General features: G+C 43.5%; 2 protein-coding genes across 2 annotated transcripts in view; one reads left to right on the top strand and one right to left on the bottom strand.

The window, feature by feature from the left end:
• RBBP4 (RB binding protein 4, chromatin remodeling factor) overlaps window positions 1-6675 on the top strand; it is a 16716-nt gene extending 10041 nt beyond the window's left edge. The window contains exons 4-12 of the mRNA XM_052635636.1: window positions 436-609; window positions 950-1065; window positions 1184-1344; window positions 1451-1577; window positions 1716-1793; window positions 2361-2437; window positions 2532-2589; window positions 2679-2789; window positions 5854-6675. Of these exons, the coding sequence (XP_052491596.1) occupies window positions 436-609; window positions 950-1065; window positions 1184-1344; window positions 1451-1577; window positions 1716-1793; window positions 2361-2437; window positions 2532-2589; window positions 2679-2789; window positions 5854-5919 (968 nt within the window). The 3' untranslated portion in view covers window positions 5920-6675. The remainder of the gene's footprint in view (window positions 1-435; window positions 610-949; window positions 1066-1183; window positions 1345-1450; window positions 1578-1715; window positions 1794-2360; window positions 2438-2531; window positions 2590-2678; window positions 2790-5853) is intronic.
• Window positions 6162-27428, bottom strand: SYNC (syncoilin, intermediate filament protein). The gene is made up of 5 exons (XM_052635634.1): window positions 27326-27428; window positions 16231-17401; window positions 9691-9815; window positions 9443-9519; window positions 6162-8129 (listed from the first exon to the last, which is right to left on the bottom strand). Exons 1-5 carry the CDS (start codon window positions 27376-27378, stop codon window positions 8119-8121), a joined length of 1437 nt encoding a protein of 478 aa, XP_052491594.1. The 5' UTR covers window positions 27379-27428; the 3' UTR covers window positions 6162-8118.

Here is a 27428-nt window from a genome sequence, read left to right as displayed (position 1 = left end):
AGCCACTTAGAATCTTTGAAGTGGAGTCAATAGTGTTTCTTACTTTTAGATAGTGATATAATACTTATTGGGTATATAATTACCGAAATCATTTTAGTCATAGCTGAAAGAGTATCATAGCCAAAAGGGATCAGAAAAATGGGAATTCATTTTAGGTTCTGCTATAGCCATGTCACCATGAGCAAATTAATGCAGGTCGTCTGAGCTCCTCTTTTTCCCATGTGAAGTATTTGGAGGTGATTCCTCCCCACTCTGTAGAGCCAGGGTGAGAAATAGTTGGAGTAAGGAGTGTGCACTTTGTGTTGCTAATAAATACTGATACTGCTTCTAGTATTACCCCAGTTCATTCATTGAAAGCCTTGCCTGTGTCAAACTTGGAGTGACATAGAGTCCTTCTTGCTTTGTCCTCATTTGCAATTACTATCTTATTTACAGAATTTGGAGGTTTTGGCTCGGTTAGTGGAAAAATTGAAATAGAAATCAAGATCAACCATGAAGGAGAGGTAAACAGGGCACGCTATATGCCCCAGAACCCTTGCATCATTGCAACAAAGACTCCATCCAGTGATGTTCTTGTTTTTGACTATACAAAACATCCTTCTAAACCAGGTATCTTCTCTCTTCTATTCAAAGCAAATGATATATCACTACAGGAATACATTGCTTCTCTCAGTTTTAATTGCTAACTTATTCTTTGTGTATCTTAACATCTTGTGAATTATGTTGATATGTGTACTACTCCTTCATCCTTCTTGCCTACATCTGGAAAAAGAAATTGCTTTTTTACATAGAACAGAATGTGACGCTTTTAAATATTATGTATTTGGTCATAGTCTGTATTTCTCATAAAAAGTAAGAGCTTTAGACCTCTTGATAAAAATTCCATTATGCTAAGTAGGTCCAACCAGGCAGTGGACTGGATAGTCTTGATCTGTCTGTTACTTTGTAGACCCTTCTGGAGAGTGCAACCCAGACTTGCGTCTCCGTGGACATCAGAAGGAAGGCTATGGGCTTTCTTGGAACCCAAATCTCAGTGGGCACTTACTGAGTGCTTCAGATGACCACGTGCGTATCCTTCCCAGTGTGAAGCACATCTGGGCTAGTTGTATCAACGTTTTCCTCTGGGGTGTATGAGGAAGTGAGACTCTTTCTTTTATATAATAGCTCATTTTTCTCATTTAAGACCATCTGCCTATGGGACATAAGTGCTGTTCCAAAGGAAGGGAAAGTTGTGGATGCGAAGACCATCTTCACAGGGCACACGGCAGTAGTAGAGGATGTCTCCTGGCATCTGCTCCATGAGTCCCTCTTTGGGTCGGTTGCTGATGATCAGAAACTCATGATGTGAGTTGAATCCATCTTTTTCTCAATATATTATCTAAGTTGTATAATATTTGATTATCCATTTTAAGCTTTCCCCCTCCCCCTGTTTTTTTTTCTTTCACTAAAGCTGGGATACTCGTTCAAACAATACTTCCAAACCAAGCCACTCAGTTGATGCTCACACTGCTGAAGTGAACTGCCTTTCTTTCAATCCTTATAGTGAGTTCATTCTTGCCACAGGATCAGCTGACAAGGTTAGTGTGATTTATTTTTACAAAAAGACAAAGGGTGATTTCTCTGGCTTCTTTAGAATGCACAGAGATCTTTTAGTTGTGGATTTTCTCATTAAAAAAATTTTTATTGATTACTCTTGCTTTCCTTTCTGTACATAGACTGTTGCCCTGTGGGATCTGAGAAATCTGAAACTTAAGTTGCATTCCTTTGAATCACATAAGGATGAAATATTCCAGGTAAGAGAAACTAATGCTCCTAGTGTTTTTAATCAACCTTATGCCTGACCTGTGTCTCTTCTCTTATTTCCATTTCTTGGTAACTTGCCATATCCATTTTAATTTCACAGTTCAGTCCTAAAGTACTGACTCCCAAATTTTCTGCCTAATCAATTTAATTAAGCTTCTTTCTTAATATGCAGAGCCCTCTGACTCAGTTTAAGAAATATTTGTTACATTATGTTAAAAACTGAATGCAAAGGTACTGTGTGTAACACTGAAAGTACTTGGGTAGATTGTGTGGGTGAGCTGTACTTTAGTTCTTAGGTCAGTGTTGGATGACGTTTGGCATTTACCTGTTTCGGCTGCGTCAGGTCGTCATTGCAGGGATCTTTTGTTGCATTGCACAGGCTTCTCTAGGTGTGGCTTGTGGGTTTTTGTTGCCCTGCAGTGTGTGGGATCTTAGTTCCTTGATCAGGGATCAAACATTTGTCTCCTACATTGTAGGGTGGATTTTTAAGCAGTGGACCACCAGGAAACTCCCCGCTCCTCAGTTTTCTAATTGATAGATTTTTTTCTCACATACAGGTTCAGTGGTCGCCTCACAATGAGACTATTTTGGCTTCCAGTGGTACTGATCGTAGACTGAATGTCTGGGATTTAAGGTACGTCTTGTTAAATTACTCTTTGTGAAGTTCTTTTCTTACACTTTCCAGAATTACTCAAGGTAAATTTAACTTTAAAACTTTTTTGTGCTAGTAAAATTGGAGAGGAACAATCCCCAGAAGATGCAGAAGATGGGCCACCAGAGTTGTTGGTATGTTACAGATATTGAGCACAACTGAAATAGTTGATGAATTATTGTCCTCTGTCTGCTTTTCATCTCTGTTTTCCTCCCTCTTTCAGTTTATTCATGGTGGTCACACTGCCAAGATATCTGATTTCTCCTGGAATCCCAACGAACCTTGGGTGATTTGTTCTGTATCAGAAGACAATATCATGCAAGTGTGGCAAATGGTAAGTGTTTAGATGAATGAAACCTAGCATTATTCTGTTTATGTATACTTCAGTGCAGCTGGCAGCTGTTAGTTTAGTCCCGCCATGTGACTTACCTGCACAGTATCAACTGCCTACTCTTATCTGGTTGTCCCAGTGTCACAGCGTCTAAGAATACTGTTTCTCCATGAAACTTGCCTAGATTTCAAAAACATTCCCTGCCTTTTTATGCCTTGGTTAAAGGTGATTGCCCTGCTTTGAATTTTCAGAGCACTTGGGATTTAATAAAAATAATTATAATGTCTGATAATGTTGCAACCCAAGAAATGATTGCCTTCTGGACATGGATGGTGGTGATACTTGCACATACAATGTGAATGGACTTAATGCCACTGAACTGTACAGTTAAAAATGGTTACGATGATAAACTGTGTCTTTTACTACAGTTTAAAAAACAGTTGCATGACTTTTAAATGACAGTGGCGGAATAAATGAAAATTAATTCTAAATAAACCTTTTTTGCCTCAGAGTAGATCTAGAACCAGGAAGAAGTGCCAGAGGTGAGATTTTGGTTTAGCATGAGGAAAAACATTTTGATATTCAGAACTTTGCTATGGAATAATGCTATTAATCAAAAATAAGTAAGATGGGAATGTTTGTGTTCTATGAGATTAACACATGTTCTGCATCCATACTTGGGAATATTATGTATCAAAAAGAAGTATACTAGTTTTGTAAGCTATTCATGATACACTGATAAGCTGAAAAAAAGCAGATTGTAGAACATGATAGAATTTCCTCATATTAAAATTTGGGTTTCTGGTCTTATGTTTAATTATATGTAACTATTTGATAGAAGGCTATTTGCCAAAATGTGGTTGGTATGTTTAGGGAATGCTTGTACTCTTGAGATTTCCTGAGTAGTAGGAGTCTCTCTTGCTATTTATACATAGCCCCTTGTGCCCAGATGGGGGCGGAGGGTGGCGGGCAAGGTTGTGAGAAAATTTACAGCCAAGTGGGACAAAAGTGCTTTGGTAGCCTGAGCTATCCGGGCTTGACACTGGCCTCTGAAGTCTTGTGGGCGTGAGCCCTTGGTCACAGATTTGCCTCCAGGTGGTTAGCATCAGGATTGAACTGAATTGTTGGACACCCCATTGGTGTCGGGGGAAAGATACCACACAACTGTTGTCAGGCTACTCGTGCAGTTGCATACATTCTTTGTCTCTGTAGTCAGGTTATAAGCTGTGACTATCCCATCCTCTGCAGCATCTATCCTAGTGGTTTGTGCATAGTTCATACTAAGAACAACCGAGTAGTACATGTAGAGTTAACTTTATGCAAGAACAGTTTCTCTTTTAAAAATATTTATAAATTGAGATTTGATTTTGAAACATGGTTTTGTTACAGCCTGGGGATTCTTTTTTCCCCCATGTACAATTCAGCAAATTTTAGTATAGTCACAGAATTGTGCAACCATCACTACCATTAGTTACCCCCGAAATCAACCCCATACCCAGTAGTCATCCCTCCTGTTCACCTCTAGTCCACCCAGTACTAGGCAGCCATCACTCTACTTTTATTTATCCATTCATTCATTGATGGATATTTGTGTTGTTTTTACTTATTATTGTGAGTGTTGTTTTTACTTCTGATTAGTGTCTGATTAAAAGATTCAAGGTTAAAGAAAAGATTCAAGGTTGATTATCAAGACAAACAGTAACCATACTTCAGTTTGGGGGGAATATCTTAATGGGGAAGTGGTTGGCGTATGGCCAACTGCCTGTTTTTATTAGTCCACAACTATGTTCATCCATTTGCAGGCGCCTATGTCTGCTTTTAGCAAACCGCTGCAGAGTTGAATAGTTAAAACAGACTATATACCCCACTGTCTGTCTTCCTCAGTTCAGTCGCTCAGTCGTGTCCGACTCTTTGCAACCCCATGAATTGCAGCACGCCAGGCTTCCCTGTCCATCACCAACTCCCGGAGTTCACTCAGGTTCACGTTCATTGAGTCAGTGATGCCATCCAGCCATCTCATCCTCTGTTGTCCCCTTCTCCTACTGCCCCCAATCCCTCCCAGCAGCAAAGTCTTCTCCAATGAGTCAACTCTTCGCATGAGGTGGCCAAAGTACTGGAGTTTCTGCTTTAGCATCATTCTTTCCAAAGAAATCCCAGGGCTGATCTCCTTCAGAATGGACTGGTTGGATCTCCTTGCAGTCCAAGGGACTCAAGAGTCTTCTCCAACACCACAGTTCAAAAGCATCAATTCTTCGGCGCTCAGCTTTCTTCACAGTTCAACTCTCACACCCATACGTGACCACAGGAAAAACCATAGCCTTGACTAGACGGACCTTAGTCGGCAAAGTCATGTCTCTGCTTTTGAATATGCTATCTAGGTTGGTCATAACTTTTCTTCCAAGGAGTAAGCCTCTTTTTATTTCATGGCTGCAGTCACCATCTGCAGTGATTTTGGAGCCCCCCAAAAATAAAGTCTGACACTGTTTGTACTGTTTCCCCATCTATTTCCCATGAAGTGATGGGACCAGATGCCATGATCTTCATTTTCTGAATGTGGAGCTTTAAGCCAACTTTTTTGCTCTCCTCTTTCACTTTCATCAAGAGGCTTTTTAGTTCCTCTTCACTTTCTGCCATAAGGGTGGTGTCATCTGCATATCTGAGGTTACTGATATTTCTCCTGGCAATCTTGATTCCAGCTTGTGTTTCTTCCAGTCTAGCGTTTCTCATGATGTACACTGCATAGAAGTTAAATAAGCAGGGTGACAATATACAGCCTTGACGTACTCCTTTTCCTATTTGGAACCAGTCTGTTGTTCCACATCCAGGTCTAACTGTTGCTTCCTGACCTGCATACAGATTTCTCAAGAGGCAGGTCAGGTGGTCTGGTATTCTCGACTTTTGAAGAATTTTCCACAGTTTATTGTGATCCACACAGTCAAAGGCTTTGGCATAGTCAATAAAGCAGAAATAGATGTTTTTCTGTCTTCCTAGCCTCATCTATTTTCACCCTTAACTTCCAGAAGTAACTTTCATGTTTACTCAATACCCTTTTCTCTGTTTTTGGCAGGCTGAGAACATTTATAATGATGAAGACCCTGAAGGAAGTGGGGATCCAGAAGGACAAGGATCTTAGATCATGTCTGCACTTGTGATTTTTAGGCTCCCCTTTTCTTCCTCTCAACTCTGAGATTGATTTAACACTGGTTTTGAGACACAGACTTTGTTTGGTTATCCCTCTATAATAAGTTCTATCAACAATGTTATTAGTCCAAACAGAAGATGTTTTCTAAGTATTAACTGGGGGCTTCTTGATTCAGCAAAGCCACAGACTTATATTTAAATTTTCTTTAGGAATTTTCTAGTAACAGAGGTCTAAAAGTAGCCACAAAAAGGGGGAATATTGTGTGTGGTTATTTTTCTTCTTATACTATATCCCCAAGTTTTTCAGACTCATTTAAGTAAAGGCTAGAGTGAGTAAGAAATAGAGCTAAGTGAGGTAGGTGTCTGAGCCATGAAGTATAAATACTACAAGATGTTGTTTTTATTCAGGAAATAGGGGAGATTCAAGTCATAGAAATTCCTACACGCCGAACTTTCCAGGATGCACATTTCCTAACATAGACCAGTCTCCTCAGTTTCTTCAGTTAAGTCAAAACAGTGTGTTCCTCCTTCCCCATATATTTTTGCTTGTTAGTGTATTTCTTGAGCTGTTTTCATATTATTTCTTTCCTTTCTGTGAAATGGTTTTTTTTAAAAACTTGGGACCACCAAGTTGTAAAGATGTATGTTTTTACCTGACAGTTATACCGCAGGTAGACTGTCCAGTTAAGTTGAGAAGAGTGAATCAATAGCTTGTATTTGTTTTTAAAATTAAATTAATCCTGGATAAGAGTTGCTTTTTTTTTTTTTTTTAAGGAGTTAGTCCTTGACCACTAGTTTGATACCATCTCTATTTTGGGTGACCTGTTTCACCAGCAGGCCTGTTACTCTCCTTGACTAACTGTGTAAGTGCTTATAATGGAATAAATTGCTTTTCTACATAATCCCATGCTGATGGGTTTTATTTAGTGTATAACATTCATCAAACACCAGTCTCTGGCTTCTAGAAAAGTTGTTCAGATGACAGTTATTTTCTGTGGTCTTTGACTACCGAGAGCAGAAGTAAATATAGTAGACCCAGAGGTATAGAAAAGAGCTTTACTCCTTCCTAGGGGAAGTGAAAGACGTGAATCAGGTGTACAGATTAGGCTTTGGTAAGATAACATTTTTTTGAAGTCTTACCTCCAGAGAACCACATGAACTTTTAAGAATGTTAGAGGCAGTGTGGCAGAGAGAGTTTAAGGCAAAAATTAAATTTTGAAAAGGTGTTTGACCTTTTCTCATAGAGGTTGAATCTCCCCAGTGTAATTCACTGGGGCCTGTACTTAGAGGTTAGAAAAGTAGGCTGTTTAAAGCCAAGTACCATAACCAGATAAAATGCTTGGTTCTTTACCAAACACCCAGTCTAACTGAATAGATCACTCTGACCCAAAATCATTTTCATAAGGTAAGATATTTTGAGAAATCTGGGTTGGTTCTTGTTTGTCTTGAAGTGAGTAGTTCTTTTGGAGTATAGTGAAAATACCTTGACACAAGAGTAAATCTACATGAATCAGCATAGACTTTAAAACTTTGTAGAGGAATTCAATTAAAGTATAACACTCATGGCACAAAAGGATCCAGATTGTAAACCATACACAGTTTACCCTTGAACAACATGGGTTTGAAGTGCACAGGTCCACTTACACAGATACTCTTCAGTAGGAAATAACACAGAATTCACAGAGGTGAAGGAATCTTTGATACCAAGGGCCAACTAAGTTACATGCAGATTAAGCCCCACATTGTTCAAGGGTCAGCTGTAATGATAACACGGTGCCTTTTTTACTTCACCTGTGTTCCTGAAAAACTTTGTTTTGGGTCAGCACAAGGCAAGGTACATTTTTCACTAGAGTGTGTCCGTACATTCATCCTTTACTCAGTGTGCCTGTGGAAGGCTGCTGATGGCTGACAGGAGACTCATTTTTCCATTCCTCAGTGCACTGAGATCAGTATCAGCAACGTATGAAACCGAATACAGCTAAGAGTGGACTGACAGTGTTCTGCCTCCAGCCAGCCCTAGAATCTTTTTAAACAGGTCAGCCAGTATTTGTAACTTTCCCAGAGAGAACTGCTTGCCAAATCCATGACACTCCCTTCTCTGTTTAGAAAAAAGTATGTCCAAAGGGTACTTAGTGATCCTTTGCTAAGAAGTTTTTTTTTGTTTCTTGGTTACAGATTCGGCCGTATGTTTCTAAACAGCCCCTGTAAGGTTGAGAGAAAAAAGGATAAGTTTAAACTTTGCAACTTAATACAGTATATAATAAAGTTTTTGTGATTTTTTTTTTTTTTTTTTTTGGCTGTGCTGTGTGGCTTGCAGGATCTCAGTTCCCTGACCAAGGGTTGACCAGGCCCCAAAGCATTGAGTCCTAATCACTGGACCATGATGGGAATTCCCATTATAAGGTTTTTAACAATGAATTTCTGAAGCTTAGTGCAGATATGTTAGGGAGAGCTTGCTAGAGTGATTTGCATCTAATCAGGGATGACTTTGGTAGGGGCTCACTAAAAATTTCATCTGCTCACATTAACTTTACACAGGTATAACAAGGTCTGAAATTCTGTAGTTTTGATTCTTTGGATTAATCATTGTCTTCTCCCAGTTGTACTTTTCATCTGATCCACACAAAGGTGTTTAGCAGCTCATTTTCTTCAATTACAGGGTTCTAGTAATCTCTCAAACAACAAGCATGGTCTGTTATGCCTAGATAAAACACAGTAGAAGACAATTCTAGTATGGGAGTTCCCTGGTGGTCTAGTGGTTAAGATTGGGTGCTTTTACTGCCATGGCTGGGGTTCAGTCTTTAGTTGGGGAACTCTTGCAAACTGGAGGAGCCAAAAAAACCTAGTAATTTAGGAAAAGCATCAGTTATAATAGTTACTAATGAATTTGTATCCAAGATGTAGGGTTAACTAGGAAATTAATAAAGATTTATGGACTTAATCTAATATCCAGTTTCATCTTTTTTAATCCTTAGTGTCTGTCTAAGAGAATCTAGGACTTTTATAAAGAATGCGAGAACATTGGAATGTAAAGAAATCACTGGATAGGTGTGTTGCTTGTCTCACAAATGAAGCAATAATCAATGTCCTTTGGTCTATAAACAACACCCTCTTCAGCTTTTTAAGTGACTGTTAACAGGTTGCTTTAGCCTTCTTGGCCTCCTTAGTCATAGTCTGAATTAGATGTCCTAACTGCCCTCTGCTATTCTAAGGAAACTGTTTATGAACAGCAGATAGGGTCAGGTAGGGTGAGGAAAGTAAGAATGCACAGAGCCTAGATGTTTTATCCTGTTACAGATTTCTTGGTGACAATCAGGGTATGTTTTAAGTCCTACTAGAAACTGAAACATTGCAAAGGAAGCCTGAATACTTGAACCAGGCAACTTGGAGGTATGTGTCATCCTGTTACTCCTAAATGATGTAATTTGTTACTGGACACAATTTTTTTTGAGGCATTAGTCTTGTTAGGAAAGCGGCAACAGGGCAGACACCACTCTTGTAACCGTAAGTATCACCTTGAGACGGTGTCTCGATTCCACTTGCCTCAGAAGTGGGAGCATTAACCTGTTCCAGGCTCTTAGGTAGCATAGCCCTTAAAAAAAAAAAAATTTTCTTTCTGTTCATGGATGAGCACAATTTGACAGTTTTCCCCCCAATTTTTTTTTCTGCTTTTCACTGTCAAATTTCTCATGAGCAACATCTGCCCTCCCCACCATCCCCTCAGCCAGTGTTGGTTGAGATTTGGGGAGCAGCAAAAACTGACTTGTAAGTTGCGAGCTCTTCAGCAAGGCCGACTCTTAGCTGCTCAATCTCTTTGTTCTTCTGTTGCTGGAGTTGCACACCGCTTCTTAGCTGCCTCTGTCGTTCTTCCATTTCCTCCAGCTGTTCCTGCATGAGGGCCAAACACATCTCTTAATGAGCCAAATAGTAAAAAACCTGATGTCCATTATTATAAAGCATTTCTTTACACATTGTTTATCTCCACAGCAGTGTTGAGATTGAGGAAATGAGATTCAGAGAACGTATTTTGATGGATGTTTTTGAAAATGGTGACCCAAAAGCAGTCTTGCCTGAAGTATTGGGGAGGATTTTGATCACCTAGTTGGTGAACTAAGAATTTTTATAGACCCTTAATGTGCAAGTTTGTTTCCATTAAGATAATCAGTTTTTAATAGTACCCTACAACTTAATTGAAGTTGAAAGAAACCAAGTATTTATGTAAGCAGGTATATTTGAATAACTCTGAAGCTCCTTGAAGTCAGACATAGCTTTACTTAGTACTTACCACAAGACAGACAAGCAGATGCTTAATTAATGAGGGTATCATGGTGAATTTCCTATATCCTTTGCTTATTATATCAGGGCAATTTGTTCTAAAGTGCTAATTTGGAAAATGAAGGTGCTATGCCCTGGAGGCCCTTGGGTCTCAGTTAACTTTCCCATTGTGCCAAAACCAGGCAGGATCATTCTACAGATTTTCTGTGTGGATTAATGTCTGGAATGATGTAAGGAAGATGTCAGCAAGTCAGTCTGTGGCTTGCGTACTAGCTGGCATGGATCCTCAGCGTGGGGGACTTGGGAAGGAAAGGGAGTGCTGAAATTGGAAGGCATATTTTTAAGGAGCAATGACTTTATCTCAGATTTTGAAGAATAATAAACTTGGGATCCAGTTCGGGTGCATATTCTTGATGGTGGTTGCTCAGTTGTGTCCAACTGTTTGCAACCCCATAGGCTCTGTAGCACACCAGGCTCCTCTGTCCATGGGATATTCCAGGCAAGAATACTGGAGTGTTGCCATTTCCTTCTCCAAGGGATCTTCCCCATCCAGAGATTGAACCTGGGGCCCTGCATTGCAGGGGGTTTCTTTACCAACTGAGCCAACAGGGAAGCATGTTCTAAATAGAATGATGTAAATAATTTGTTCTCTGAGTCATCCTTGGTATACCTGAGACATGTCAGTCTGCAGCGTTTGATACTGTAGCTGAATCTCAGCTTTCATCATATATTGTCAAAAGGTCGTTTTTTAGTGCCTAGTCAGGTGGCACAGTGGTAAAGAATCCACCTGGCTATGCAGAAGACTGAGAAACTTGGGTTTGATCCCTGGGTTGGGAAGATCTGGAGTAGGAAATAGCAACTCACTACAGTATTCTTGCCTGGGAAATCCCATGGACAGAGAGGCTTGGCAGGCTATAGTTCATGGAGTCACTAAGTCATATGACCGAGCAACATCCAACACATAACCATGCTTTGACACCACGCAGAAATGTGGCTTTACCATCTAAGAGTGTGTTATCTAAAAGCGTCTGTATACCTCTCTGCCCCAGTTGCCCAAGCCTTGTATCTAGTAAACCTGTCATTTGCTGGATATACAAAAGAACATGCTTGTAAAGACAATCTGTACTGTCACTGATAAGCTCTTGACAGGGCGAAGCTGTCACAGAATGAAGTATTAATACAGTGACAGAAATGAAGGACAATCTCCATTCTTTATCGTATGTAGCATCACTGGGTTAACATTTTTAAAAGTGCTTTATCAGGACTTCCCTGGTGGTCTAGTGGTTAAGACTGTGCTTCTACTGCAGCAGGGCACAAGTTTAATCCCTGGTCAGGAAACTTAACATCCCACATGGTGCAGCCATAAAAAAGTGTTTTATCACTCAGTCTCCATAGGCTTTCCACTTTCTTTAGTCTGGCATTCAGACTCCTGCTAGTTTGACCCTCACTTCTAACTAGGACCTCCATTACTCCTCTAGTCTACACTGTCCAATATGGAAGTCACTAGCTACATGTGGCTTTTGTTTTGTTTTGTTCTTGTGGCCACGCTGTCTGGCATGTAAGATCTTTAACTCCCAATCAGACTGTAGTTTCTTGGATCTTAGTATGTCTGGCACCCTGCACATAAAATGCTTATTGATGTGAAGCATGCAGATAGTAAGCATATTCCATCTTGGCACTAGAAGTCTTCCAGTTTCAAGGTAAAAACTTGATCATTCTCAGCAAACACCCCACGCACTGCAACCAGTCACCAAATCTGCCCATTTTCCCTCACATCTCTCTCCTCTTCCACTAAGTGGTCTTTCCAGGCTCTTTGAATCTACCCTCCAACACTGCCACTTAGAGTGCCACTTACTTCTGTGCCAGGCACCATTAGAAGTGCTTTACGGATACTACTAACAAGTTCATTCCTTGCAGCAGACCCATTAATCCCATTTTACATGTGAAGGAGCTCAACCACAGGTTAAGTAATTTGTCCAAGGTTTCACAGTTAGTGGTAGACCCAGGATTTGCCAGTAGCTTAGAGCTTATACTCTTAACAGTTGCTTTACTGCCTTCACATAAATAGATAAAAAAGTAGAGAAAGAACATAGATGCATGGGTGCTAAGTTGCTTCAATAGCCTGCGACCCTATGGACTGTAGCCTGCCAGGTTCCTCTGTCCATGGGATTCTCCAGGCAAGAATACTGGAGTGGGTTGCCATGCCCTCCTCCAGGGGATTTTCCTGACCCAGGGATTGAACCCATATCTCTTAACATCTTCACTGCTAGGCGAATTCTTTACCACTAGCTCCACCTGGGAGGCCCAGATACATAGATAGGCAGACTCTTAAATGGTCTTCAAACTTTCCCATGAAACCCCAGGAGGAGGCCGTGGCTGGAGTGTGCTTGTCACTCTTTAGTTAGTAGCGCTACTTTTACCTGTGGGTTGGTTTTTTTTTTTTTTAATGTTTACACGTTGCCATTCCATATAACATTGTTTTTGGGGAAAAGTCTGTGGCTTTGAAGAAAACCTTTTCAGGAAAACTGCTGACCTAAAGAATACATAAAGCCCTTTACAATCTGGTCCCATGTTACTTCTCCAGCCTCATACACGTCTCAGATTTGTTATGGTTCAGGTACACTTCCCATAACATGTCTGTGTTTCATGCTTTATGAGCGGTTCCCTTGGCCTAGAATGGTCTTCGTCCCTTGTCTACACAGTGAATTCATTCTTTAAGACTCAGCTCAAACACCTTGTAGCATGAACTTGAACTGGATTTCCCAGGGTTACATCCTACCTCCATCCCTTCCTAGCTGTGTAACCCTGGACAAATGACTTCTGTGACTCACCTGTTTACTTGTTTCTCAAATGGTGACAATAATTACACCAATCTCAGAGGTAAGAATTAAATGAATTATTACATGTAAAGAACTTCAAGTACATGCTAGCTATTTTTAATCTGTATAAAATTTCCCCCTTATTTCCCCAAGGGTAATTAAACCTGCTTCATCAGTGTAATGTTTTATTCCTACAACTATTACATTGTCTATCACATTGAAGTATGTTAATTATTTCATTGATTCTAAAACTCACACTTTACATTCTTAGATCCAGATGTCTTAGATTTTAGGAAGTTTTATCTTGTATCCTTCCTGTACTATAAACTTTATCATTAATTTTTTTCTTCTTGGTTCTTTTTCTGTTTTTTAATTTCTTTTTAATTTATTATTTTTTAATTGAACTATAAACTTTTTGAGGACAGTGACTGTCCGCCACCCCTAACCCCTCACCACGAGTTCTTATCTCTTGCCACCACATAGCTCATTGCCTGGCACAAAAAAAGTAGGCTAAATATTTGTTGAATGAATGGGTGATGGTGATGAAAGCAAATTTAAAGTCACCAGGGTGAGGTGTACCCTTGAAAAGTAATCAGATGCCATACATGGCCTTTGGCAAACAGTTTGGGAAAAAGTCATTTCAGAAAGAATTATCTCTGTCAGACCTTTTTTCCCACTTTATTGTGGTATAGAAATAGACTTTCATCAGGGTTGTTTCTCATAGAGTGATCTTTGGAAAGCTGCACAGATAATCAAATCTGAAACAAATCCAGTATAGTGATGCAAATCACTCGGGAAACAGTTCTAGAATTCTAACACTATATAAGGAAATTCTAATCCCAAGGATTCCCTACTTAGTGCATCACCATCTGAGTTAGCCTTGTCTGAAATCTAAGCATCCTCTGACTGACTTCTCACCTCTCTGCCCCACTCATTCTGTAGTGAAAATTATTCTGTTTGTTCTTTCTTCCTTTTCTTTTGCTACTGTTGTTTCCTCTTACCTGTAGTAGTTTCCTAATCAGTCTCCCTTGCCTGTCGGCTCTAGCCCATTTTACACACTGCCACCAATAATGTTTCTAAAAGGAGAGCAAGGGGGACTTCCTGGTGGTCAAGTAGTTAAGAATCTGCCTGCCCTGGCCCAGCGAGATTCCACAAGCTTGGAGCGACTGTCCCCATGGCCACAGCTACTGAGCCCCTGCTCTAGAGCCCAAGAGCCGTGACTGCTGAAGCCCTCGTGCCTAGATAGAGCCTGTGCTCCCAAATGAGAGGCCAGCACAGCAAGAATCTCGTGCACTGGGATTTAGAGTAGCGCCTGCTCACTACGACTAGAGAAAGCCTACATGCAGCACCAAAGACCCAGTGTAGCCAAAAATGAATACCTTTTTTAACTAAAAAAAGAGCGAGGATCGTGTTAATCCCTCGACTAAATTTCTTTAAGGAGCCAACTGACCACTGAATAAAGTCCAGACTCCTTAGGCTGGATTTCAAAGTCTAATGGGATCTGCCCTGACCTACCTCCACAGTTCAACTCACCTCTCAGTTTTTCACCTTTCACCTGCAGCCAAGTTACTAATTATATTTTTATATCTATTGGATTAAATAATATGTTAATTACCTTCACCTATTTCTTTTATGTGGCTATTAGAAAATTTTAAATGATATTTGAGGCTTGCATTATATTTATGTTGGACAGCACTGGTCTAGATCTTGCCTATACTTAAGTACTTAAATAACACTGTCTTCTGTTACAGGTTCTCTGATTTAATCCATGGCTAAAAATAATCTCATTATCCCATAGCACTCTTATCTGTACCTCTCTTAAATCACATGTTACTTTCTACCCTGGGTTACAGTTATTAAAGTAACATCTGATTGAGTATCAGGTGTTTAAGAATAGTATTTGTTTATGCAAAAATAATTACCACCCTTTCACTAGATTATGACCCAATAAAAAGTGCAGTGGAGGTGGAGGGCAGTGTTGGGTAAGTGAATATGTATAGCTTGAAGGCATTCAATACTATGACCCCCAAACCCTATTCTTTTCATAATATAAGCTATAGAAAGCTTGACAAAATCTTCAGTGAAGTGAATGCAGCCATTTTCAACAGAGGACATCTTCCTTAATGGATAAGTCAAAATCTCTGGGATTTTTAAGTTCATCCAAAAAATGTGTGTTTCAAAAGACAAAAATACTGCTGTGAAAAGCACCACAGTGTGGGGTTCTCATAGCACCCAGCAGCACCAAGTCAGCACTTAACTGATGCAGACTCAGCCTGGTGGCAGAGATAAGTAAGCCATACTCCCTACCTTCTGAAAGCTCAGCCTGTGGGGGAGAGAGAACTGTTTATGCACTGAGTGTTTAGATCCCATTTTGTTCTAAAAGGGATTAGGACTGGCTCACAATCAGAAATATCTTGAATACGATTGAAATGGTGACAAATGCACAAAAAAGGAGAAGGAGGGATAGAGGTTTATAGATTTCATCCCAGCTTTTTAAGACTGGAAAACTTCAGAGCAGAGATCAGATAGGTGAGACTTGAGAGTGAATACCGCGGAGGGGAGAGAATGAATTCTACCTGGCCTCATTCCCTCCTGCTCTATCTAAACCCAAGGGCTATTCACTCTGAATCGGAAAATGGTGCTATGGAAAGAGCACTGAAATATTTGGGGTTGGTCAGACTAGAGTTCAAATTACTCCGACTCACTGGGCCTCAGTTTCCTCATCTAAGAAAAATGATAATAGTTGACTTGGAGGCTTAACAAAGATCATTGGTGTAAAAGTGTCGTGGAAACTAAGAGTGCAGGTTAACTTTCAGCCCTAGCAGGCCTGAATGAATGAAATGGAAAATGGCTTAAAGAAGTGAGTGACTGGCCCATGAAACAAATTGCTCTTCCTACCTATGCTAGCCTGGTGGCTCAGATGGTAAAGCGTTTGCCTGCAGTGTGGGAGACCTGGGTTCGATCCCTGGGTCAGGTAGATCCCTTGGAGAAGGAAATGGCAACCCTCTCCAGTACTCTTGCCTGGTAAATTCCATGGACAGAGGAGCCTTGTAGGCTACAGCCCATGGGGTCGCAGAGTCAGACACGACTGAGTGACTTCACTTCACTTCACATATGCTAGCATCCTTCAGCCCAAAGACCTTTGGCCCGGTCCCCTTTTCCTCCCTAGACTAAAAGACTGTCCTTCCTCCCACGCCCAGTGGGCCTACCCGGTACTGCTGCACCTCCTCATCCCGCTTTTGCCTCACAAGGGTGATCTGGTCCTCCAGGTTCCTGTTTTGCAAGTGGAGCTGCTGGGCTTCTGCCTGCAGAGGTCTCAGGGCCTCCTTCATCTCCTGGATCTCGGCCTGGGTTTTCTGCAGAGCTTTGGCCGCAGCTTCTTTCCTCTCTAGGAGCCGCAGCAGCTGAGGCTCGTACTCCTCCTCCAGGCCCTGGCGGCTCTCTGCCATGAGGCTCTCGAACTGGGCAGAGAGCCGCCGGCTCTCCTGGAGAAAGTGCCCATCCCTCTGACTCGGAGGTGCTTCGAGCTGTTGCCGTAACTGCTCCTTCTGCTTCTGATAGGCCTCCCGGAGCTGGGTTAGTTCCTCTGAGAGCTGGGCTGCCCGGGTGGTCAGTGCTTCCCGGAAATCGGCGAACTGGGCCACGTCCTGCCGGCGGCACTCCAGCTGGTACTGGTAGGCCACGCACTCCTTGGTCACCTTGAACAGCTTCTGCTTGACCAGCCGGATCTCCTCCCTCAGCCCATCCCTCTCGAGCTCTGCCTGGGCATGCAGTTTGTAGGCGGCCAGGATATCCCGGTGGACCTGCTGCACCTCCTGCAGGGCAGGCTCGCGGAGCAACACAAGCTCATGGATGAGTTGATCCCTCTCCTCTTCCAGCTGGGCCACGGCTTCAATGCACTGCTGGAAACGCCCCTCCAGCAATTCCAGGTCCTCTATGCTCAAGCTCCCCTCTGTGCTGGGACTGGGCCCGGCTTGGAGGCTCTCCTTGGGGTTAGACTTAGCCTCGCTCAGGAGCGTGTCTCCCCTGTGAGCTATCTGCTCTGGGCTTGCAGTCTTCACGGGCTCTTCCACATATAACACCCCCTCCAGCTTCGCTGGCTCTTCCACACATAAAGCCTCCTCCGGGCTCGGCTCCTCCAGGTACAGGGCCTCATCCAGCGCCCTGGTTTCCTCGATGTGCAGCGTCTCCTCCGGCAGTTCAGTTTCTTCCACGTACAGAGCCTCATCAAGGTCGCCTGTGTTCCCCAGGTAGAGAATGTCCTCTAAGTTCAAGGTCCCCTCCAAAGACAGAGTAACTTCTGGGTTCCAGGTCCCCAGCTCATACAGGGATGCAGAGTTCTCCTCTTCAAGAGGAGAAATGACCTCTGGCCTTGTTTCCCTGCAAAAGAAACGACAAGGTGAGAGGGCAGTCACAGTCCTGGGAGGGTTTGTGACTGGAGCCGCCAGGACACAAGCCTAGCCGACAGCAAATTCTCACATCTCGAAGGGCAGTCGTCTGCCCCCTCCCTTCATTGATCCACCACAACACAGCCCATCGCTTAGCTCTGACACCATCCCCACGAGGTAAGTGTTGAGTCTCTGCTTCCGTACCATCAAAGGACAGGAACCCACACCTGAGCGACTCTGTTCCACTATCATAAGAAACTTCTAGTGTTGAGGTATGACCTTCCCCACAGTTTTCACCTGGACTTCATTCTTCTTTCTAGAATCAGATACTCTAATTTCTTTTCCATGTCAGTTCTCTGAACACTTAAAGAGAGCTACTTAAAGAGAACCACCTGAGGAGCCACCCCGCGCCCGAGGGCAGGAGCAGCGGCTGGGAGGAGCAACCGGAGGAGCGGTGGGTGGGTCTAGAGGAGCTATCCCACGTTGAAGGTCAAGGAGATACCCCTCGTCCAAAGTAAGGAGCGGCAGCTGTGCTTTGCTGGAGCAGCCATGAAAAGATACCCCACGCCCAAGGTAACAGAAACCCAAGTAAGATGGTAGGTGTTGCAAGAGGGCATCAGAGGGCAGACACACTGAAACCATACTCACAGAAAACTAGTCAACCTAATCACACTAGGACCACAGCCTTGTCTAACTCAAAGAAACCAAGCCATGCCGGTGGGGCAACCCAAGACGGGTGGGTCATGGTGGCGAGGTCTGACAGAATGTGGTCCACTGGAGAAGGGAATGGCAAACCACTTCAGTATTCTTGCCTTGAGAACCCCATGAACAGTATGAAAAGGCAAAATGATAGGATACTGAAAGAGGAACTCCCCAGGTCAGTAGGTGCCCAATATGCTACTGGACATCAGTGGAGAAATAACTCCAGAAAGAATGAAGGGATGGAGCCAAAGCAAAAACAATACCCAGTTGTGGATGTGACTGGTGATAGAAGCAAGGTCCAAAGCTGTAAAGAGCAATATTGCATAGGAACCTGGAATGTCAGGTTCATGAATCAAGGCAAATTGGAAGTGGTCAAACAAGAGATGACAAGGGTGAACGTCGACATTCTAGGAATCAGTGAGCTAAAATGGACTGGAATGGATGAATTTAACTCAGATGACCATTATATCTACTACTGCGGGCAGGAATCCCTCAGAAGAAATGGAGGAGCCATCATGGTCAACAAGAGAGTCCAAAATGCAGTACTTGGATGCAATCTCAAAAATGACAGAATGATCTCTGTTCGTCTCCAAGGCAAACTGTTCAATATCACAGTTATCCAAGTCTATGCCCCAACCAGTAACGCTGAAGAAGCTGAAGTTGAACGGTTTTATGAAGACCTACAAGACCTTTTAGAACTAACACCCACAAAAGATGTCCTTTTCATTATAGGGGACTGCAATGCAAAAGTAGGAAGTCAAGAAACACCTGGAATAACAGGCAAATTTGGCCTTGGAATGTGGAATGAAGCAGGGCAAAGACTAATAGAGTTTTGCCAAGAAAATGCACTGGTCATAGCAAACACCCTCTTCCAACAACACAAGAGAAGACTCTACACATGGACATCACCATATGGTCAACACCGAAATCAGATTGATTATATTCTTTGCAGCCAAAGATGGAGAAGCTCTATAGAGTCAACAAAAACAAGACCAGGAGCTGACTGTGGCTCAGATCATGAACTCCTTATTGCCAAATTCAGACTGAAATTGAAGAAAGTAGGGAAAACTGCTAGACCATTCAGGTATGACCTCAATCAAATCCCTTATGTTTATACAGTGGAAGTGAGAAATAGAGTTAAGGGACTAGATCTGAGAGATAGAGTGCCTGATGAACTATGGAGTGAGGTTCGTGACATTGTACAGGAGACAGGGATCAAGACCATCCCCATGGAAAAGAAATGCAAAAAAGCAAAATGGCTGCCTGGGGAGGCCTTACAAATAGCTGTGAAAAGAAGAGAGGTGAAAAGCAAAGGAGAAAAGGAAAGATATAAGCATCTGAATGCAGAGTTCCAAAGAATAGCAAGAAGAGATAAGAAAGCCTTCCTCAGCAATCAATGCAAAGAAATAGAGAAAAAGAACAGAATGGGAAAGACTAGAGATCTCTTCAAGAAAATTAGAGATACCAAGGGAACATGTCATGCAAAGATGGGCTCGATAAAGGACAGAAATCGTATGCACCTAACAGAAGCAGAAGATATTAAGAAGAGGTAGCAAGAATACACAGAAGAACTGTACAAAAAAAGATCTTCACGACCCAGATAATCATGATGGTATGATCACTCATCTAGAGCCAGACATCCTGGAATGTGAAGTCAAGTGGGCCTTAGAAAGCATCACTATGAACAAAGCTAGAGGAGGTGATGGAATTCCAGTTGAGCTGTTTCAAATCCTGAAAGATGATGCTGTGAAAGTGCTGCACTCAATATGCCAGCAAATTTGGAAAACTCAGCAGTGGCCACAGGACTGGGAAAGGTCAGTTTTCATTCCAATCCCAAAGAAAGGCAATGCCAAAGAATGCTCAAACTACCGCACAATTGCACTCATCTCACACGCTAGTAAAGTAATGCTCAAAATTCTCCAAGTCAGGCTTCAGCAATACATGAACCATGAACGCCCTGATGTTCAAGCTGGTTTTAGAAAAGGCAGAGGAACCAGAGATCAAATTGCCAACATCCACTGGATCATGGAAAAAGCAAGAGAGTTCCAGAAAAACATCTATTTCTGCTTTATTGACTATGCCAAAGCCTTTGACTGTGTGGATCACAATAAACTGTGGAAAATTCTGAAAGAGATGGGAATACCAGACTACCTAACCTGCCTCTTGAGAAACCTATATGCAGGTCAGGAAGCAACATTTAGAACTGGACATTGAACAACAGACTGGTTCCAAATAGGAAAAGGAGTATGTCAAGGCTGTATATTGTCACCCTGCTTATTTAACTTCTATGCAGAGTACATCATGAGAAATGCTGGACTGGAAGAAGCACAGGGTGGAATCAAGATTGCCGGGAGAAATATCAATAACCTCAGATATGCAGATGACACCACCCTTATGGCAGAAAGTGAAGAGGAACTAAAAAGCCTCTTGATGAAAGTGAAAGAGGAGAGTTAAAAAGTTGGCTTAAATCTCAACATTCAGAAAACGAAGATCATGGCATCTGGTCCCATCACTTCATGGGAAATAGATGGGGAAACAGTGGAAACAGTATCAGACTTTATTTTTGGGGGCTCCAAAATCACTGCAGATGGTGACTGCAGCCATGAAATTAAAAGACGTTTACTCCTTGGAAGAAAAGTTATGACCAACCTAGATAGTATATTCAAAAGCAGAGACATTGCTGACTAAGGTCCGTCTAGTCAAGGCTATGGTTTTTCCAGTGCTCATGTATGGATGTGAAAGTTGGACTGTGAAGAAGGCTGAGCGCCGAAGAATTGATGCGTTTGAACTGTGGTGTTGGAGAAGACTCTTGAGAGTCCCTTGGACTGCAAGGAGATTCAACCAGTCCATTCTGAAGGAGATCAGCCCTGGGATTTCTTTGGAAGGACTGATGCTAAAGCTGAAACTCCAGTACTCTGGCCACCTCACGTGAAGAGTTGACTCATTGGAGAAGACTCTGATGTTGGCAGGGATTGAGGGCAGGAGGAGAAAGGGACGACAGAGGATGAGATGGCTGGATGGCATCACGGATTCGATGGACGTGAGTCTGAGTGAACTCCGGGAGTTGGTGATGGACAGGGAGGCCTGGCGTGCTGCAATTCATGGGGTCGCAAAGAGTCGGACATGACTGAGCGACTGAACTGAACTGAACTAAAGAGAACACTTAAAGAGTCCTACTGTATAGCACAGGGAACTATATTCAATATCCTGTGATAAACTATAGTGGAAAAGAATATGAAAATATTTATATATATATGTATTACCTAATCACTTGGCTGTGCATTAGAAATTAACACAGCAATGCAAATCAATTACTCTTCAATAAAATAAATATTTAAAAAATAAAGGGACTACAACCACTAGTGGTCCAGTGGTTAAGAATCCATCTGCCAATGCAGGGGACGCGGGTTCAATCCCTGGTCCTAGAAGATTCCACATGCCATGACACAACTACTGAAACCTGCTGCAATGAGAAACCCACACACTTCAACTAGAGAGTAGCCCCTGCTTGCCGCAACTAGAGAAAGTCTACGCACAGCAACAGACACCCAGCACAGCCACAAATGAATGAAATAAAGAGAACTGATTTTTCCTTGACTATTCCATGCAAGCCAAGGTTTCCAGTACCCTCCTCATTTGGGTTACTTCTTACAGGTTCCAAGTTGATTCATTATCCCTTGGGGATAGGTATAGAAAGCAGAATCCAGGTGTACTCTGAGCAGTGAGTCTCTGGACCTTATATTCCTACTGAGGTAGTCAAGTTGCCCTTAACATATAGGGCACCTCTATCGTATTCTTTTTTGACCACATGTGGCATGTGGCATCTTAGTTCCCTGAACAGGGATCAGACCTGTGACTCCTGCATTGGAAGTGCGGAATCTTAACCAATGGTCACCAGGAAAGTCCCTCTTATTCCCCATAAATGCTGAGTTTGAGTAAAATCCTTAAGACTTTTTCACAGCAAGTGCTTTAAAACCGTATCTCTCGTTCCTGTAAAACCTCATCTTGGAACTGGCCCATCCTTCTAGGCTGTCAGATGCTCTTGAATTCAGATTCTGTGCTTCTAACACATGAGCCCCTTAACGCAGCTCCAGCTGCCGGCTCGCTCTCTTGGTTCCTGCTGAGGAATATACTCCTGCTGCTGTGGCTCTCAAGTGGCTTTAGTCTTCTCTGTTTCAAATGCATCTCACTTACCTTGGATCTCTGAGCAATTCTTTGAAAATATAAAATACTCTGGAAATAATAATAATAAATTACACTTTTAAAGGTCCTGTTACATGTGCCAGGCTGTTCTAAATGCTTTATATATATTGATTCATTTAATCTTCATACCAATTCTATGAGGTGGTTACATTTATTATTAACATTTTACAGATCAGGAAATGGAGGTTAAAGAGATCAAGTAATTTGTTCAAGGAAACTCAGATACTCAGAGAGTGCCAGTTATAAAACAGACTAAATTTGAATAAAAAATTTTTTGATAGTGTAAATGAAAAGCCTCACATATGAAACAAAGAATTTGATTTGTTTTGGAAAGGTTTACTTGTATCCAGGTTTTAAGCTCTATTTCTTAGCTCCAGGTTCCCAATAAAGACTATTTTTATTCTAAATCATTGTGTTCTCAGTCCTCCTCTCTACACCCCAGGAATCCCTGGCTTCCCTTTTGTAACCAACCCCTGATGGCACTCGGGAAACCACAAAAGTGTGGCTTCACCAGGCCCCAGACATCACTGGCCTCATTCAACCCCAGCACCTCCACCAACACCTAAAGCTTGCAGACAACGATCACCTAGTCCATTCACTTCCCTTTACCAGACATGGAGTGGGTTGCTTTTTTTTTTTCACCTAAAGTGCCAAGCATCAGCAAACTCAACTGCCAAAAATTATCCTTCTCTCTGAGCTTGTTACACCTATATTCTCCAGCTCAGAGAAATATATCACTGTGTATCAGGCTGTATATCAGTGTTGTATTTTTTTAATTGGGTATAGTTGATTTACAGTGTTGTGTTACATTCTGCTGTATAGCACAATGAATCAGTTATACATCTATTTACATATATACATACATATATATAGATCCACTTTAAGATTATTTTCTCATACAGGCCATTACAGAGTATTGAGTAGCATTCCCTGAGCTATACAGTAGGTCCTTCTTAGTTATCTATTTTATATATAGTAGTGTGTATACATCAGTCCCAATCTTCAATTTATCCCTCTCCCTGCTCCCCCGCCCCCTGTAACCATAAGTTTGTCTTTTACATCTGTGATTCTATTTCTATTTTGTAAATAACTTCATTTGTACCATTCTTTTAAGAACCACATATAAGAGATATCATATGATACTTGTCTTTCTCTGAAGTATTCACTCAGTATGACAACCTCTAGGTCCATCCATGCTGCTGCAAATGGCACTGTTTCATTCGAGGCAGTGGCACCCCACTCCAGTACTCTTGCCTGGAAAATGCCATGGACGGAGGAGCCTGGTAGGCTGTAGTCCATGGGGTCACTAAGAGCTGGACACGACTGAGTGACTTCCCTTTCACTTTTCACTTTCCTGCATTGGAGAAGGAAATGGCAACCCACTCCAGTGTTCTTGCCTGGAGAATCCCAGGGACGGGGGAGCCTGGTGGGCTGCCGTCTATGGGGTTGCACAGAGTTAGACCCGACTGAAGCAACTTAGCAGCATTCTTTTTTAAGGCTGAGTAATATTCCATTGTATATATGTACTACATCTTCTTTATCCATTCTTCTGTCGATAGACAAGTGGTCTTTAAACAGCCTGCTCACTAAAAACTGATATTTCCATCTCAGAAAGTCTCCAGTCTCCATCCTCCTCTTCAGCCCACTGCCAGGACCCTCATCCACGTCATCATCCCTCACCTGCACTCTTGTACCAGCCTTCCCATAAGCCTTCTTCTTTCCCATCCCAGTCTAGTTTTGACAGTGCTGCCGCTTGCTCTAATATAAAACAATCCATCTTGCTCCACTTCACCCGTAGAGAGTGAACTGCTTTGCACAGATTCCAGGCCCTTCAAGATGTGGCCCCAACATACCTTTTCAGCCTCACCTTGAATGACTCCCTACTGCCCACGCAATGCTTGACACTCTGGAACACACATTAACTTTATCTATTTATATTTATTTTTATTTACTTGACTATGCTGGGTCTTAGTTGTGTACACAGGACCTTTTAGTTGTGGCATGTGAACTCTTGGTTGCTGCATGTGGGATCTAGTTTCCCAACCAGGGATTGAACCCTGGGGCCCCTGTATTGGGAGTCTTAGCCACTGAACCACCAGGGAAGTCCCTCAGAACATGTGTTAACTTTTAAATCTCCCACTCCTATCCCACAATGTCTAAAGGGTCCAGCTGGGAACATATAGTTCATTGTATACTGCCTGGAGCTCCTCCCACCAAGAAGGATGCACTGATCAGTCAGCCAGACCCACCCAGATCCTCAACAGAGTCCCTGCTTTGCCAGCAGACCGCCCTCACATCATGTTCCAGCTGAGTCCTCCACCCTGGAATGACATAATTGCATTCAAGGCAGTATTCTAAGCATTCTCCATAAATACTCAGTTATACGACGCTCACTTGTGTGTGTTAGTCACTTAGTCATGTCCGACTCTTTGTGACCCCATGGACTGTAGCCCGCCAGGCTCCTCTGTCCTTGGAATTCTCTAGGCAAGAATACTGGAGTGGATTGCCATTTCCTTCTCCAGGGGATCTTCCTGACCCAGGGATCAAACCCCCAGTCTCCTGCATTGCAGGTAGATTCTTTACCATCTGAGCTATAGGGTTTCTCCCCAATTTATAGATGAAGAAACCAAAAAGCACCAAGTAAAGAACCCACTCAGAGTTCTACAGCCTGTATGTGGTAGAGCCTGTTGAAGGCCAGCAGTCTGGCTCTAGAGCCAGGGCTCCTTTTTACCACTCTCATCTTAGATAGAATAAGCGTTGGGTCCAAAAGACCTAACAGATACAGCAGGTATAACAGAGCTCAGCCCTAGAATTCAAAATATATTTATATCTATTTACTTAACACATTTCTACTCATCTTTCAAATCCTGCTGGAACCCCACCTCCTCTGGGAAGCCTGTCCCAGCTGACTTCCATTCTTGTGTCCTCAAGGCACTCCATATGCAGCTCATCTTTGCACTAAGTGCTTTGCGTTCCAAAAGTGCATCTGTCACTCTCCCCTGATAGTCCGTTTCCCGACGACAAGCACAGTTATTCTCTGTATCCCAGGGTGGGGCTCTGTAGATGTAGGCAGCGGCAACTGACTGAGCTCCAAGGAGGAAACTTGCCCAAGGTCAAGTGGCAGGACTGGACGTAGAGTCCAGGTCTCCTGACTTACAGGCAGCGCTGTCCCCACACACGGTGTTGCCTCAGTCACCTCACCCGAAGTGCCAGGCCTCTGCTAGCTGCTGCCCTCACCCAGCTGCCTCTCTCTAAAGAGCTGTGGATGGAGAAGGAAATGGCAACCCACTCCAGTATTCTTGCCTGGAGAATCCCATGGACAGAGGAGCCTGGCAGGCTACAGTCCATGGGGTTACAAGAGTCAGATGCAACTTAAGAGACTAAACCACCAGAGAAAGACTACCCCCAATTTGGCAGCAAGTGACAACTGGCCTTAAGATTTCTTTTTTTTTTTTTTTTTCCCCTGATAGAAAAAGAAAACACTTGGAAAATGAAAATAATAAATTTTCTATTCAAATGTTAAAAAAAAAAAAAAAGAGCCAGGGAAAAGTAGATTATGGGAGGCCTCCCTGGTGTTCCGGTGGTCAAGAGTCTGCCTTGCAATGCAGGGGACGAGGGTTTGATCCCTGGTTGGGGGACTTTGTTGTTGTTTAGTTACTAACTTGTGTCCAACTCTTTTGATACCCCATGGACTGTAGCCCACCCGGCTTCTTGGCCCTTGGGATTTCCCAGGCAAGAATACTGAAGTGGGTTGACATTTCCTTCTCCAGGGGATCTTCCCGACCCAGGGATTGAGCCCGTATCTCCTGCATTGTTACCACTGAGCCAACTGGAAGCCCTGGCTGGGGACTACAGGTCCCCTAATGAAACATGCCATAGAGCACTAAGCCTGCGTGCCATGACTAGAGAGCTCCACAACTACAGAGCCCTCGTGACACAATGAAGATCCCACACGCTGCAACTAAGACCCAAGGCAGCCAACAAGTAAATGAATGTTTTGTTTTAAGTAGACTACAGGAGGTCTAGGGGCAAGGCAGCCAGCTCAGCTGGGGCCCCTGACCTCAGGCCTCCTTGGGCGCCAAGCAGCCTGCCTCTGCTACTCTGTCCCTGTCCCTGTAGGATCCCAGCAGCTCCCAACCCCGGCCATCAGAGCTGCACCTGGGCATGTTTTTGATACCATGCAGGCCCGGGTTGGTGTGTGGCTGGCTCTGCGTGTACAACAGTACAGGTGAGTGCATGTGTAAAACTAGGCATGTGTGGTGGTTACAGGGAAGAGGTGACAGGTGTGTGTGTGACTGCACTTCTACCTCGTGGTACAAGAGGAAGTCCAGGGCTACAGGCTGAGCTGGGGCAGAAGCGCTCCCTACTCGCCCCGAATCCATCAGCCACAGATCCCTTCCCCTCACCAGGGGCAAGCTGATAGTGTGGATGATGGAGAGGGCTTTCCCTCCAGGGCCCCGTACAGCCAAGGTTCTCCTGCTGATCTGGGATTGGGGACCCTCCCCCCACGCCCTCTCAGGCCCAAGACCAGAGAGAATGAGCTGCCTGAACAGACTCAACTCCAAGCTGGCAGCCGTCCAACCTTGCACCAAGTCTCTTCCACACGGCAAATTCAGCGACTTGGAGGGTTCCATGTCCAGCTGTATTTGGGGTGAGGAAGGAAAGAAAGTGGGGAGGGTCTTTGGCCACTATGGGCCATCCGGCATCTGATGGTTGATGCCGGCTAGTGTGAAGGGGTTAATCCTCACATCTCCCGTGGGAGGCGGAGGGGGAATTATGAAAAGCCCCCAGACCAGCGGAGGTGTCGGAACCCCGGGCGCCCCCCCCCCCCCCGCCTCGCCCCGGGCCAGACTCCCCTATCACCCTTGGCGGGTGGCTCCACCCTGTGCCCCACCCCCGCCTGGACCACCGCCCGCGTCTGGCGAAAGGCGCTCCTGGGGAGAAGGGATCCGCCTAGCACCCCCTCCCCAGGAGGGGGTGGTGGCCCGGGCCTGAGAAGGTCCTTTCCTACCTCGCGGCCTGGGCGGAGCCGTCCCCGCCGCGCCGGGGCTCCGGGCTGGCCATGGCTGCGCGACCCGGGCTGGGCGGCCGCGGTATTAATAGCCGGCCCCGCC

This window comes from Budorcas taxicolor, chromosome 2 (assembly GCF_023091745.1).
Source record: "Budorcas taxicolor isolate Tak-1 chromosome 2, Takin1.1, whole genome shotgun sequence".
NCBI classification, from domain to species: Eukaryota; Metazoa; Chordata; class Mammalia; order Artiodactyla; family Bovidae; genus Budorcas; species Budorcas taxicolor.
The sequence above is the reverse complement of the archived record's forward strand: the minus strand, read 5'-3'. Positions and strand labels throughout refer to the sequence as shown.